The following is a 15,374-nucleotide window of genomic DNA, read 5'->3' as shown; positions in this document are numbered from 1 at the left end:
ATAATTTAACTCAATAGCCTCTAGTCTATAACTGCAGAAATGTTGCTGTTTGTGTTGTAAATTATAGGCATGACTGCAGGGAGTGCTACATCTGCTTCTTCACTCTCCAGGTTTCAGAGACCTATACATGCCCTTGAGCTGCATCACATGGGGATCCTTGTATCTTCATGCTATTTACCCACAAAATATGCTGCATAAGAGAAAACACCATTCTTTAATTTTCCCATAGGATTTCCAGCTGGTGTCTAAATGCATTTTCTGGAATAAAGAGTATGTCTTCAGAGAGTAAAATGAGGACCCTTTTTAATGTAATAGGAGAAGTAGTTTCAAATGTCTCAAGTCTGTTTTTCCTCATGCCAACTGAGATCTATAGCTGGGACCACCAGCCTCATTTTTTATTTTCAAGTGTGGTAACTGTTCAGGTATGAGATCATGGCCCAGATATCGGTGTAGACCCAGTAAGCAAGTAATAAATATTTCTTGAGTGACTTAAAAGCATCATTGCAGGACTATTTTTCTATTACATTTTTATTTGGCATGTCCAAAGTTTTGTCTTGTTTTTGTATTTATGTAAACCATTTTAGAATAATATGATAAACCACCAAAAGGCTGGAGGGTTAGGGGAGGGATAACGAAAGGAAAAAAAAATAGTAAACAAGGCAAGAAGTATGACTAGCTTTTTTTAAAAAAAACTTTTTTTTATGAGCAAAAGATTATTTCAAAACACTATCTTTAGTGGCTGAAGTTGTAGCTCAGTAGTGGAGCGCTTGCCTAGCATGTGTGAGGCACTGGGTTTGATTCTGGACACTGCATATAAATAAATAAAAGGTTCATTGACAACTAAAAACACATTTTAAAAAAATCTCACTCTCTTTAAAAAACTGCTTTTACTTGCACAAATCTGGTTATTGTACACATGTCAGGAATAATATAGTACAAAACCAAAACTAAAATGGCAACCTATTTTGCAAGATGAAATTTGTGAAAAAGCAATACATATGCATAGCTTCAGTAAGGTACAGTTAGAGTGCCAAATGGGTAATGCCAACACTCCTTATTAGAAACAATCGCCAAAGGAAGTAGGAAATGCCAACACTCACCAAAATTGGCTTTCTCTTAGACAACACATGTGAAACAATCATCTCCTAACAAAGGAAGAACCCCTTAAGAAGGAATTGATAACCTTAACAATAAGCTTTATATAATTGCTGCAAAGTTGGACAGCAGAGTCAGTTCCTCCTCCTCCCTAGAGAAGCTAAACTTGATATCTGTGTTTGCTCTAGTTTTCCTGTAATCAAGTCATAGGCCTTTTCTCTTAGCCCCTTTCAGGCTGCTCTTTATCCACCTTTTCCCTGGAGAAAAAGACTTGTCATCCCCAAATCCCATGTACCCTCCCCCTGGTTTCTTGGCCCCTTCCCTTCCCCGCTTTTCCCAATCAGTTCTAATTTGTTCCTTCTTCCCAGGCTGGCTGAGCTTCAGACCCTCCACTTCTTCCCCTCCTCCTCCCTAGAGAAGCTAAACTTGATATCTGTGTTTGCTCTAGTTTTCCTGTAATCAAGTCATAGGCCTTTTCTCTTAGCCCCTTTCAGGCTGCTCTTTATCCACCTTTTCCCTGGAGAANCTTCCCTTGCCCCCGCCTCTCCGTCCCGCCACCCTCCCCTACCCCCCGCCTCCTGCCTTGTGACACATCCCGGGCCCTCCCGGAGGCGGCAGCAGCGGCTGCAGAGCTAGCCGCCACCTCCATCGAAGCCGCAACCCGGGCTCAGCCTGCCTCCAGCCCCGCAGCTGCTGCAGTCATGGCTGCGGATGGGGTGGACGAACGCTCGCCTTTGCTGTCAGCATCCCATTCGGGAAATGTCACTCCCACCGCCCCGCCGTACTTGCAAGAAAGCAGCCCCAGAGGTAAGGCCAGCGTAGACCTTTCTGCGTGGCAAGGAAAAGCCTAGAATATAGAAAGACCTGGGAACTCTAGCTTAGAGGTGGAGGCTAGCCTGTCACTGGGGCTGGGGAGGAGGATGCTGACCATGCCTCCCAAGCAGTGTCTGCCCGTCAGATAGCTTCGCCGCAGGGTTTTTCTGCTGCTGCTGCTGCTGCTGGTGGTGAAGTGTGTGTGCATTTCACCACTTCTTACCCAGGGGTACAGGATGTGACATGCATTTCCCAAGCTGTGCGTTGCTGTTTTCAGAACAGCCCCTAAGTGCAGCGGCTAGGTGGTGCAAATCTTTCACAATCATTCACAAATCCTTTCAGGTTGCTGAGAAACCGGGGAGTACTGCTCACCTTGGCATCTGTCCTTGAAGGGACTTCAGGTTGAAAAATATGCATCTCTTATATTCACCCCACTAGCACTTTGTTCACTCAGGAAATTGCCCTACCAAAATGCATATAATTAATCAATATTCCTAACATGTCCGAAATTCCTGCCCTTCAGTATTACTCCTGCTTGTAGGGAGTATGTGTTAGCTTTAATTGTGAATAAGAAGAAAGAAGCTTACTTCTGATAGAAGGGAAGATGGGATATTTTTAATGCATATTTGGGTGAGGCTGAAATTAACTTTTAAAAAGTAACCCAAGTTAATATTGCCTATATTTCCATTTTCTTCTCACTATAAAATAAAAAATGATTTCATCAAATGAGGTCTGAAGAAAGGAGGATCTGTTTTCCAAATATTCAATTTATGTAAAGATCTGTCTTTGTTCTAATCCTTTTGGATGATTACTATAGGAGAAATAAGGTGGAGTCCAGAGTTATAGAGAATGGAAGGCAGGGCTTGAGAAGATCATCAAATATGGCACTTGCAAATGTAACTTAAGAGCATCCTCTATTTTTGCTGAATGTGAGCAAAGTTTAAAAACCCAAGGAGGCAAAGGTAATGCTTTTGAAAATACAGGCAGGTCATGTTTCTTGTAACACAACTTTTCTATGTTCAAGTCTGAAATTGGAGCAGATATAGAGCAGGTTGAACTTAAAATTTCCATCTCACACATTAAAACTTGAAAATCAACTCTCTGGCTCTTAATCCACACTTAACAAGAAGCAAGACAAAGGAAAAGATGTTTAGCTATGAATAATTCAGTGTGATTGATGGCTTGAGAGGTAAGGTGCGAAATGGAACAGAAACTTCTCTGTGAAAAACTCCCAAGTCATGTCTGTTGGTCAGCATTAATTAAACTTGTAGCAGAGGACACCAGGTAGGGGGATTTCATGAGTAGGTCAATTTGATTTTAATATTTTCCTGTTAAATAAATTGTTATTCATTAATTTCTTTTTGTGGTGCTTAGGATTGAATCCAGGGCTTCTTGTAAGCTAGGCAAGTGCTGTGTCACTGAGCTAAACCCCAGCCCCCCACCTCTGTCCTTATTTGTTAATTTCTTTATGACTGTTTTGACTTAAGTCAATCTTTTAAGACAAAAATATTTGACAATAAGTTTGGATTTAAGTAATTGATCTGGAACCTATTTTTATGTATTTTCTCAGATGCATGTTTTTGTACTTAAAATCAACTAGTGGTGACATTATTTAAAACAAAACAGTAACTTTCATGGACCTGCATGTTGACTTTAATATTATTTTTCATAGATTTTTTTTTAACACGATCAAACTCCTCAGAGTACACAGAAAATAAAAGTTCCATTTTCAGCTACTGAGAAAAAGTAATTTTGTTCTAACAACCAGAGAAATACAATGGTTTAGAAAAAAGTGTATTCTATAGAATAAATTTTTTCCTTACTTGGTGAATGAGGTTAGATAATTAGATTCACTATCTTCATATGACATAAAGCTATAAAACCAGAAGCATAAATGAGAAGTAAAGCCATTTTGTCTCCGTTTTTGACATAATATCTTTTCTCAATGAATAACAAATAAGTTCTTCATAAATGTTCTGAGTAATACACAAAATCTAATTATTGAAGACTGCTGCCATCCATTCATTCAATAATTTATTGAGCAGCACAATGCTCTAGGTGAATAAGACTGACCAACCATGTATCTCATGGAGCTTATATTGTAGTGGGGGAGAAAAGATAAGAAATGCATGACTGAATTAATTCCAATTCTACAAAAAATTCTAATTCTGTCCCTAGACCAGAAGTTAATAGTTGAAAACAATTAGAGTTCAGAGTTGAAATTCAAAAAACCAGAAATAGAATGTACCTTTTGATAACAAATTTTAATTTATAATAACATTTATAATTACTAAAACTTGTATTAAAAAAATAAGTTGAGAGCCACAACTAGTCAACATTTTCTCCAATCCAACTCATTGCTCTTTGGGTCATCCTCTAAGATACATGAATATTAGTTCCCACCCTCAAGATGAAGTACTCCATTTTTAGTTGAAAATTGCTTAGTGCTTTTTTTCTAGACAAATTATTAATACTGTAGTGAGGACAGTTAGCTTTGTGCATCAGGTTTTAATCCAAGAAGAATCAACATGTGTGGTGTTTGGTGGGTTTCTAAGTGGAATGCTTCTAGTAGTCTCCACCATCAACACTGGATTTCTCCATGCAGTAGGGAATCACCCTTCTCCTGATTATAGTGTTCTCTTTTGTACGTGTTATGGTTTAGTTGTGGTGTCCCCCAAAAGCTCATGTGTGAGGCAATACAAGACGGTTCAGAGGAGAAATGAATGGGTTGAGAGAGTCTTAACCTAAACAGTGAATTAATCCCTGATGAGATTAACTGAGTGGTAACTAACTGAAGGTAGGTGGGTGTGGCTGGAGGAAGTGGTTTTTTTGGGGACGAGGCTTTGGGGTTTACATTTTGTATCTTGAGAGTGGAGACTCTCTGCTTCTTCATCACCATGGTGTAAGCTGCTTCCCTCCACTACACACTCGGCCATGATGTTCAGCCTCACCTGAAGCCCTGAGGAATGGAGCCAGCCTTTCATGGACTAAGACCTCTGAAACCATGAGCCCTAAAATAAAACTTTCCTCCTCTACAATTGTGCTGGTCATGTCCTCTAGTCACAGCAGTGAAGAAGCTGACTAAATCAGTACATCTACCTGCGTTTGCTCAGGTTTATAAATTAAAATCAAGGACAGATTTATGCTCATTTGAAAGAAGATTAGAAAAAACACTACAAATTTGTGCAACATTTGGGTATATTAGTTGATTCCTTTATACATCTACATAATATTATAGGCAAGATCTGGCAAAAAATAAACGACCTTTGCATTTATAAGATTTCCTTTGTAAACAATGTTTTATATTTGGGGTTGTCTAATCTAATCTATGCACAGTACCGAATATGGAAATGTGATTATATACTTCACTATAATTCATAAGGAAAAAAGTAATTTGTAACACAGAGGAAGATAGTTTGGTTGGCTTAGTCTCTTTTTTTTATTCATTCCACAAATAAATAGTTGAGCACTAGCCAATCTCTGTGTTAGTGGCGAAAGTGCAGTGAGGGGTATTCAGAAATAAATTCCATAATTCCCAAATCAATGCAAAATGAGGACCATGCTGGAAATTTGTTCAATACCTTGAAGGTATATTTTATAATCTAACCTAGTTAGGGAGTCAGGGAAGGCTTTCCTGAAGTTTGATTGAGATCTGACACTTAAGCAAGAATTAACTTGGAAAAAGGGACTTTGGATGAACATTCTAGGCAAAGAAAGCAGAATGGGCAAAACCTTGGCAGGATGAAGTGTGGCAGGTACAGGGCTGAAGGAAGTCCCATTGGCTCAGGTGCAAGACACATAGGGAATGTGCTGTGGAACGGGATTTGAGAGAAAGGTACTGTTGATATTCTACAGAGACTCTCGTTCTCCTCCAAAGAACTATGCTTTCAGATATTCATACCCTTTTGCGGTTTCTCCCCTTGAATGTGGATTAAATCCATGACTTGATTGTGAGCTGTAGAATAAAGTAGAAGGTGTGTGGAATGACATAGGAGGTTCAGTCAAAAGAGGTCTTACAGCTTGTGCCTTGGTCTCTCTTGAGAAGTGCACTCTGGAAAAAAGTAACTTGTCATGTGAGAAATGAAATATCCTGAACCTCTCATGCTTTGAAGAATCTAAAACCAGCCATGTGGAGAGGCCACACGGAGAGAAAGATGCCAAACCAACTTTCAGGATGTGTCGGTGAAGGTGCCATCTTGCATGCTAGCTCAGTTGAACCTTCAAATGACTCCAGCACTAGCCAGATTCTTACTGCAACTGCATAAGAGGCTATCGGTAATAATTATCCAACTGAGACTGAACAACCCATAGAACAATGAGTGCTAATATTAAATTTTTTTTTAAGCCATTAAGATTTTGGGTGATTCATTCTGTAGGAACAGATGACCAGAATAAAGAATCCAAGTCAGTCCATTGTTGGTTGTGCTAAGGGATTTTCCTTTCAAAGAGATGATTAGATTAGATTTTTATGCTTTTTAAAAATCGCTTTGTAGATTAGATAATGAATTCCAGGTTTCACTAGATGAGGATGGATGTCTTCTTTGGCTGACGTAGTAATTCAGGCAAATTTAGTGAATTATGATGGTTGTTTGGACTCAGTTGGTGAGAAAAAATGGAGAACCGAGGGAAGATGTTAAGAAAGTAGACTGAAAGGGGCTTCATGATGAACTTGACATGAGAGTAAGAAGGAGGTGGCAAGGATATTTCCTAGAATTCTGATACAGGAGACTGTGGCATGATTACCTGCACTAAGACAGAGATCATCAAAAGGAGAACAAGTTTTGTAGAGTACATTATGAGCTTAGTTTTAAATTCTTTTTTTTTTTTTTTTTTAGAGAGAGAGAGAGAGAGAGAGAATTTTTTTAATATTTATTTTTTAGTTTTCGGCGGACACAACATCTTTGTATGTGGTGCTGAGGATTGAACCTGGGCCGCATGCATGCCAGGTGAGCATGCTACCGCTTGAGCCACCTCCCCAGCCCCCTTAGTTTTAGACATGGATATATTTTCAATGTTTTCAAATATTCAAAAAGAGATGTGGCTGTTGGATCTACAGATTCAGTACAAAGAAACAAGGCCTGGACTGAAAATACAAATGTGCATTATTTGCATATTGGTGCATATTATTTGCCAAATATATGGATATTGGTTTAGAGCCTCCCAGGGTTTCACCAGTGTGCATGGAATGTCCTGCAGTGCAGCATACATGTGCTAAGATGTTGATTAAAACCTTCAGGCCAGTGGCCTCCAGGTCTTAGTAGCCATACAAATGTTGTCATTTTCTCTGTGTACCATAGTGTGAAAAAGTTTGGGAGGTTCATGCAAGATCATCTACAGAGGAAGGGATAAAGTAAGAGTAGCAGAGAGCCTCAGCAAAGCTTTGAAGAACCACCATGTTTAATGACTAGATAGAGGAACAGGAACCTAGGTGCCAGATGGGATGAAAATTAGGAGACAATAACATCACAGAATCAAGGGAAGGAAAATATTTCAAAAAAGAAGAAATCAAACATTTCAAAAGCTGCAAAAAAACAACAAAGAAGATAAAGACAAAACATGCCTTTCAAACTTTGTGTCAATGGAGGTCATTAGTTACCTTAGTAAGAGTTGTTTATAAATGTTTATATTGAAGCCCCTTTTTAAAAATGAAGAATTATTCATTTGCACATAATGTTAATATTGTAATATACTTTTGCTTTACGTGCAAAATTACCTTAAGGCGGTTTAACATCAACTAAGAAAAGTTTACTATTCCATTGTATTTAGGATTTCTATGAAGCATAATTGTGTTTTAGAAGGCACTGCCATATCTTTTTCATCTTTATTTCACTTTTTTGAAAGTATAAATTTGAAGTCACTTAAGGAAATGCCTTCAGTGATTTCAAAAATAAAATAAATTTTACTGGTTTGAAAGATAAGTTATTTAATCTGTACTTTGTGCTTTCTTAGAAATGCTGTAATAAATGAGATATATGTTTGGTGACCCTCTTACATTCCATACCTAGAGAAACCTAAGTGGTTGTAAAGTCTTAGTTCACTTAGAATTACATTCTACGTTACTCTAGACTTTTATGATTTAGAGTCCTTGAATATATATTGGAGTCTTATGATAAATTGGAAGAATTTAAGATTGGCTGTGAATTGTTAAGAAGAGATGATATAGACCCAAGGATCTATACCATACAGACAGCACACTGTGAGGATAGATTAAATTTTCACACTGTTTGCCAAAGATTCTGAGACCCTCTTGAAGGCATGTTGTCACAATGAGCAAGAGAGATGCAAAATATCTGAGAGCTGCTTCCTGAAGCTCCTTTAAGGCCCCAATGGGGTGTTGTGTACTAGCTATAATTCTGAGCAATCAGGGTCTTGCTACATATGAGAAGCTTAATTTTGTGCTAAGCTAATGCTAGTGCTCAATTTAAAGGAATTTTTTTCAAACTGGCTCTTAAAACAAAATTTCTTTCATGAGGCTACAGCTTCTTGAAGGGAAAACAGAGCCCAAACATTGATGAAGTATATTTGCTTCCATCTTTCCAATATGGTGACAGGCCCATTTTCTTTCTTTCTTTTTTGTGTACCGGGGATTGAACTCAGAGGCATTCAACCACTGAGCCACATCCCCAGCCCTTTTTTGTATTTTATTTAGAGACAGGATCTCACTGAGTTGCTTAGTGCCTTGCTAAGTTGCTAAGGCTGACTTTGAACCCTGAATTCTCCTGTCTCAGCCTCCCGAGCTGCTGGGGTTACAGGCGTGTGCCACTGTGCCCAGCCAGGCCCATTTTCTATTAGATTTCTTTTCCATTGTTCTGTGGGCTTCAGGCTCCAGGATTCTTTCATTCTGCTTTATAGTGGCCTTGTTTCCTTCTGCCTTTATCCAACATCATTAAAACATTAATCAAGAATTGTTTTATTCATTCTGCTTTCCTTTCAAATATTTGAGTGCCTATTATACTATGCCGGATTCTTGGGAGCTTCCATTTCAGTGAGAGATACATACAGTAAGCCTTATAATTTCAGAGTGAAGAGAATAAAACAGGATCAAGGATACAAACTAACTGTGTAAAATAGGAGTGTTTCAAATAGTTGTTCAGGAAAGACATCTCAGAGATAGCATTTGCTCAAAGGCCTGAAAAATGAGCCAGAATCAGCCACTGAAAGATCTAGGGGAAGAGTGTTCAAGGCAGTGGGGACTGCAAGCATTGTTTTAAAAACAAGGAAGACAATGGGTTAATGGGACTGAGGGGAACTGTGGTAGAAGAGATCAGAGATGCAGACTAGGGGAGACTAGATGAACTTTGTAGGCCACCATCAGCAAGGGGGACAAAGATAATAGGGAATCACGGAGGGTTTGGAGCAAAGAATGATGTTTTTAAGAAGATCAACCTGGTAGGTGTATGGGGAATGAATTACTGGGGTGAAGATGAGAAGATACTAACTCATAAGACATGAGGCTAATCAGGAGGCCTTCAGAGTTGAATGGGCAGGAGGTGGTGGTGGTCTGAACCAGGAAAGAGGTGATGGAAGCGCTGAGATATGGGTGGGTTCAGGATGTTTTTAAACAGAACATCAGGACTTGCTGATGGCTCGACACAATGGAAAGAAAGGAGTTACAAGTTTCCAACAATGACCTAAGTATCTATGTACAAGGTTGTGCTTTTGTCTGAGGTAGACAAACAGGAGGTACCTGTGTGGAGGAGGGGGAGATGGACAGTAGAAATCAAAGCTATTTTACATGTATTGAGTTTGAAAAATCTTCAGGCATCATTCCAGAGGAGATGTCAAATAGGCAGTTAGATGTACAAGACTGAAGGCTGAGGAAACATTGGCGTAGGAGGGTCAAATATATTTTCAATGTATGGTAACATTTTCCTTTGGTATGTGACAATGCTGTCAATTTCATGCTTATTTCCAAAGACTATGCAAACTCTTTCCAGGAATGTCAAAATTTTAGGGTAGAGCATTCTGCTAAAATTTTGCAGGATTTACCAGATAGATACAGATGTTGGAGAAAAGAGGTAGCAGGATAGATGTTCATAACTATCCCTGAGAGCGATAAGTAACTGTCTGGGAATTGATCCAAATAGTAACCCTAATCTTTCCATTTCGGGGAAAAGGAGACAATTCTGGATGAGGCTTTGTGCTCAGCTGCTTTGGGTTTTGTGCCAAATAAGCCAGTCATTTTATAATGACTGAGAGGTTTAGAATAAATAAGGAATGACATTTCTTTAATAGCTCTTGAAAGCAAATACATTCCTCTTGATGTTTTATTTTGTTTTGGGGGGTCTTTTGGCCCTGCTGGGTACCAAACTCATGGTCTCGTGTGTGCAAGGAAAGTAAAGAAAGCCCTCTGCAGATGAGCTGCACCCTCCATCTTTTCCTCTTTCCTTCCTACCTCCCTTTCTTTCTTTGTGGTGCTGGAACCCAGGGCCTCATTCATGCTAACTGAGTGCTCTACCACTGAACTACACACACTCAGCCCTACCCTCTGTTCTTTTGAGAGGTTTTTTTGTTGGTTTGTGTTTGGTTTTTAGGGGGGATGCAAAGGAGTTTGTGTTTATTTTGCATTTTTCTTTCCTCCAGTTGCTGTTGTAAAGTGTGTTTTTCTTTTTCTTTTTTTTTTTCTGTAAGAATAAACAAAAAAATGTGAAAAAGAAGTGAAAAGCATGGCTCCTTTTCCTGGACTTCAGGTGAGTTTATCACACATTGTGCAACTAAATCTCTTCATAGTCAGAGAAAATCTACTATCAAGTATTGTTTGGCCTGGAAGATCTAAGACTTTTTTTTTTTTTTAAATCTTTTCTAATTACTACCTGTAATTACTACTTTGGAATGTTATTTTATATTCTAGAGGAATAGTTTCCCACAATGTTATATTATGTTTCTTTTGGTTTTTATATTTTATGACACCATTGTTTTTTTGTAAGAAATCTGCATACACCTACAAAACTAATCTATTGTTTGAGTATTTCTTATATGAAATGCTCAGAACCAGAGTCACTTCAGATTTTGGAATATTTGCATAGACTTTTTACTGGTTGAACATCCCTAGTCTAAAGATCCAAAATCCAAAATACTACAAAAGTCATGTCAGCACTCAAAATGTTTTGGATTTCAGCACATTTCAGATTTCAGATTTTTGGATCAGGGCTCAACCTGTATAACTTTAAAATGTAGATACTTATCATCCTGTCTTACTTTACTTCCAATGCCCCCTTTTCACGAAAATTCCTATTTCTTCCAGTATGTTTTTGGAAATTATAAAGATAGTATATGGAACATTAGAGAGTGTTACATAATTTTTTTTAGGAATTAAGAGTCCAGTAAGCATGCAGTGTTTTATTCTTCTGTAGAATGTATTTACATTAGCTACATGACTGGTTAGGGCATTTCATTCAAAACATAATTTCTAAAGGCAATGTCAAAAATTTTCTTCTTAAAATAGTATGGAGATTCCTCAAAAAAACTAGTAATGAAACCACCATATGACCCAGCCATCCTACTCCTCAGTATATGTCCAAAGGATTTAAAAATCAGCCTACTACAATATTGCAGCCATATCAATATTTATAGCAGCACAATTTTGAACAGCTAAGCTATGGGACCCACCTAGGTGCCCCTCAACAGATGAATGGATAAAGAAAATGCGATATATACACACAATGGAGTATTACTAAGCTGTAAAAAAGAATGACTTTATGGAATTTGCTGATAAATAGTTGGAGCTGGAGACTATCATGCTAAGTGATATAAACCAGTCCCCTAAAAAACAAAGGTCAAATTTTTTCTCTGATATGCAGAAGCTAATCCAAAATAAGGCTGCGGTAGGGTGTAAAAAATAGAAGATCAGAGGTGTAGAAAAAGGGAATGAAAAAAAGGGTGGGGATATGATATAGGGAAAGTTAGTGGAATGAATCTGACTTAACTTTCTTATGTACATATATAAATATACCACAGTGAATCTCACCATCATGTACATCCACAATATACTAATTAAAAAAAAACAACCTACAAATAAATAGCAGAAAGATCAGTAGAGTAAAGGGAAGGGAACAGGAGGTAGGAGGAGGGGATTGGAAGTGGAAATAGTGGGGACCGAATTAGAACAAAGTATACTCCATGCATTTAAAATTGTGTCATAATGTATTTTATGGTCATATGTAACTAAAAAGAACCAATAAAAATAAATTTAGGGGCTAGGATTGTGGCTCAGTGGCAGAGTACTTGCCTAGCACATGTGAGGTCCTGGCTTCAATTCTCAGCACCACATAAAAATAAATGAACAAAATAAAAATATTGTATCCATCTATAACTTAAAAAAAATAAATTTTAAAATTTTCTTCTTAGCACTGGGGGTGTAGGTCATTGGAAGAGCACTTGCTGAGCACGTGTGAGGCCCTGGCTTCCCTCCCTAGTGGCCCCCCCTAAAAAAGCTTTGCTCTAGAGGTATGGAGTGTAGCTCAGAGGGAGAGTGCATGTCCAGAAAGTACAAGGCCCTGTGTTCAGTTCCTAGCACACTTATCCCAAAAAGTTTTCTTCCTCCCATATTTTATAGAGATATTTAAACTGGGTAGATTGACAATATGGATTTCAAGATAGTTTACAAGAAAGTCCTTAATTGTTCAACATCTGAACATGTGATTTCTACAGAGGAAAAATTTAGGGGAAGACATATTTCACATGATGATATTTTATAGTTTCAGAAATTAGTAAAGTGCTATGATTAACCATCCAGAGGAAAAACAATACATAGAAATGATAGCAAGTAGATTTAGAATGAGAGGACTTTCAGATACTTCTTACATCATAGGACATTTCCCTAATCAACAATGTTTTTTACTAAGTTGTCTAGATTCTACAAACTAATACAAAATTATTCTAAAATTTTGTAACAAAAGCATTTTCCAAATTTATGATATTCAGAAGTCTTGTTCTGCTTCATATAGAATCCTTTTTCAGGCTCAACTAACATAGTATTTGGATTTGCTGCCAGCCCCCCAGGTTGACATGAGTCACTATTAATACTATCAGATATGTCTGAATACAAGATGATCCAATTGGAAGCCATATGGTTTTTTATGAGCTAATCACCTGAGTGAAATACGTTGTCACTTCTGTCACACATATTGGTAGAAACAGTTGTAAACCACCTGGACTCAAAGTGAAGAATATTCCAAATTCACTTCTCTGTGGGAGGAGTGACCAAGAATGACAAAAAGCCAAGTGACAAAAAAATCAGGGGATATGCGAAGTGGAACACTATGCTGCCAGAAAAGAAATGAAGCAAATCTATAACCATTATGGAAAGATTGCTAGCATATACTGCAAACTAAAAAGGCAAAATAAAGAAGAGTGTATGAGACACACTCTCTTTTGTGTAAAATAGAAGGTGGAAATTAGAATATGTGTATGTGTCTATTACCTGTACTTTTCCAAAGAAACACTGGAAGGATAGTTAAGACAATAATATAAGAGGAAATCTCTGATATAGGGCACAGTAGATAGGCACAAGCATTGGAGTAACAATTCTGAGCATATACCTTTTAAACATTTTGATTTAAGCCATGAAAATATATCACTTGTAAAATTCAGTATATCAGAAAAATAAATTCTACATTAGTCCAATTTTACTACTGATCCTTGTAGGTTTATTCTTGATTAGTACCTGCAATACATTACATTAATGAAAGCCACTTTTAGACCATGTTTCTACATCTTTGTACAGGTCCTTGAAATCGGGCCTATTGCATTTCATTGTGATTGATTTCTCCCCTTTCTACAGCCTGTCAATATCTTAAGAGGAAGAATCATGTTTCCAAAAAGAAAACTTATCACTGTGTCTACACACTTTTCCCTAAGATCGTACATATCCAGTCTCATTTATTAGCCATCTTTAGTCTTTTCCAGATGGAGATTTACTTTTTACTCCCTACAGATAAACAAACAGGAATGGATTCTGGAAACTGCAATATTTGATCTTACCCATTCTTCAAGGCCCTTGTCTTTTGTGTAATATTTTCTAATCTCTGTTTCTGAAAGACACGTGTTCCCAAAGCGATGGATTGCAACATTTCTCCCACGTAGCTTAATACTTGTTTGCACACACGATCCTGGAGAGACAAGGAGGGAGATAGGATTCCTGTCTCTTTCATCTCTCTTGCATCTGATCTACATCTAGGTGACCAACACATATCCATTGTATGAATGAGTTATAGATTGAGAAAAAGGATGGCATGATGGTGATGGTGAAGTCACTCAGGAAGGAATTGTTTTACAGGGAGCTGGAGAAATAGGAGAGCAAAGGACAGTCACAATCCAGCAGAGCATGGGGGCAGATCCCTTTAGAAATATGTGAATTCTGTGGTTGTAATCCCTTGCTGGCTACAATGGAGAACTGCCATTGTAATAATTTAATTTCTGTATTTGCAATCTCTCTATTTTGAAATGAAATTTAAAATACTTATTGACTGAAAATATGTAAGTAAGGTTTGTTTGTTAAATATCTTTTAGGGCTTATTATATGCCTAAAATTAATTATTGATTCTAACAGCCTCATTAGATCCCATGTATCTGATTTTACTCAGATTTATGGTGAATATAATTAAAATTCCAAAATTAATAAGCTTTTGAATTTTTTATCTAAAATCTAATAATCGTTAAGTCATTTGGAAAAATGGGTCAAATATTTCAAGTTAGAAAAATGCAGATGATAATATACTAATTCATATATTTTACCATATAGGACTATCAGACCTTGGCACTGTATTATATTGTTTCATAAACTGAAGCAAATGAAATATTACAAATCCATTGAGTTGTTCTCCTCTCTCTACGTAACTGAGGTCTCTTTCTCATATTCTCTTACGTAAAATTATTTTTTTAATTGATTTTATTTTTTTAAATACACAACAGCAGAATGCATTACAATTCTTTTTTTTATTGGTTGTTCAAAACATTACAAAGCTCATGACATATCATCTTTCATACATTTGATTCAAGTGAGTTATGAACTCCCATTTTTACCCCAAATACAAATTGCAGAATCACATCAGTTACACATTCACAATTTTTACATAATGCCATATTAGTGACTGTTGTATTCTGCTGCCTTTCCTATCCCCTACTATCCCCCCTCCCCTCCCCTCTCATCTTCCCTCTCTACCTCATCTGCTGTTGTTTAATTCTCTCCCTTGTTCCCCCCCCCTTCCCCTCCCAACCTCTTATATGTAATTTTGTGTAACATTGAGGGTCTCCTACCATTTCCATATGCTTCCCCTTCTCTCTCCCTTTCTCTCCCCCCACTCGTCTCTGTTTAATGTTAATCTTTCCCTCATGCTCTTCCTCCCTGTTCTGTTCTTAGTTGCTCTCTTTATATCAAGGAAGACATTTGGCATTTGTTTTTTAAGGATTGGCTAGCTTCGCTTAGCATAATCTGTTCTAATGCCATCTATTTCCCTGCAAATTCT

The 15,374-nt window shown here is 37.5% G+C and overlaps 1 protein-coding gene across 1 annotated transcript in view; it reads left to right on the top strand.

Annotated features, from left to right (window-relative positions):
* The first annotated feature begins 1,663 nt into the window (after positions 1-1,663).
* Pip4p2 (phosphatidylinositol-4,5-bisphosphate 4-phosphatase 2) overlaps positions 1,664-15,374 on the top strand; it is a 53,867-nt gene continuing 40,156 nt past the window's right edge. Inside the window, exon 1 of the mRNA XM_048782851.1 lies at positions 1,664-1,902. Coding sequence (XP_048638808.1) covers positions 1,797-1,902 — 106 coding nt within the window. The 5' untranslated portion in view covers positions 1,664-1,796. The remainder of the gene's footprint in view (positions 1,903-15,374) is intronic.

This window comes from Marmota marmota, unplaced genomic scaffold (assembly GCF_001458135.2).
Source record: "Marmota marmota marmota unplaced genomic scaffold, marMar, whole genome shotgun sequence".
Taxonomy (NCBI): Eukaryota; Metazoa; Chordata; class Mammalia; order Rodentia; family Sciuridae; genus Marmota; species Marmota marmota.
Note: the sequence above shows the minus strand (reverse complement) of the source record. Positions and strands in the feature narration are given on the sequence as shown.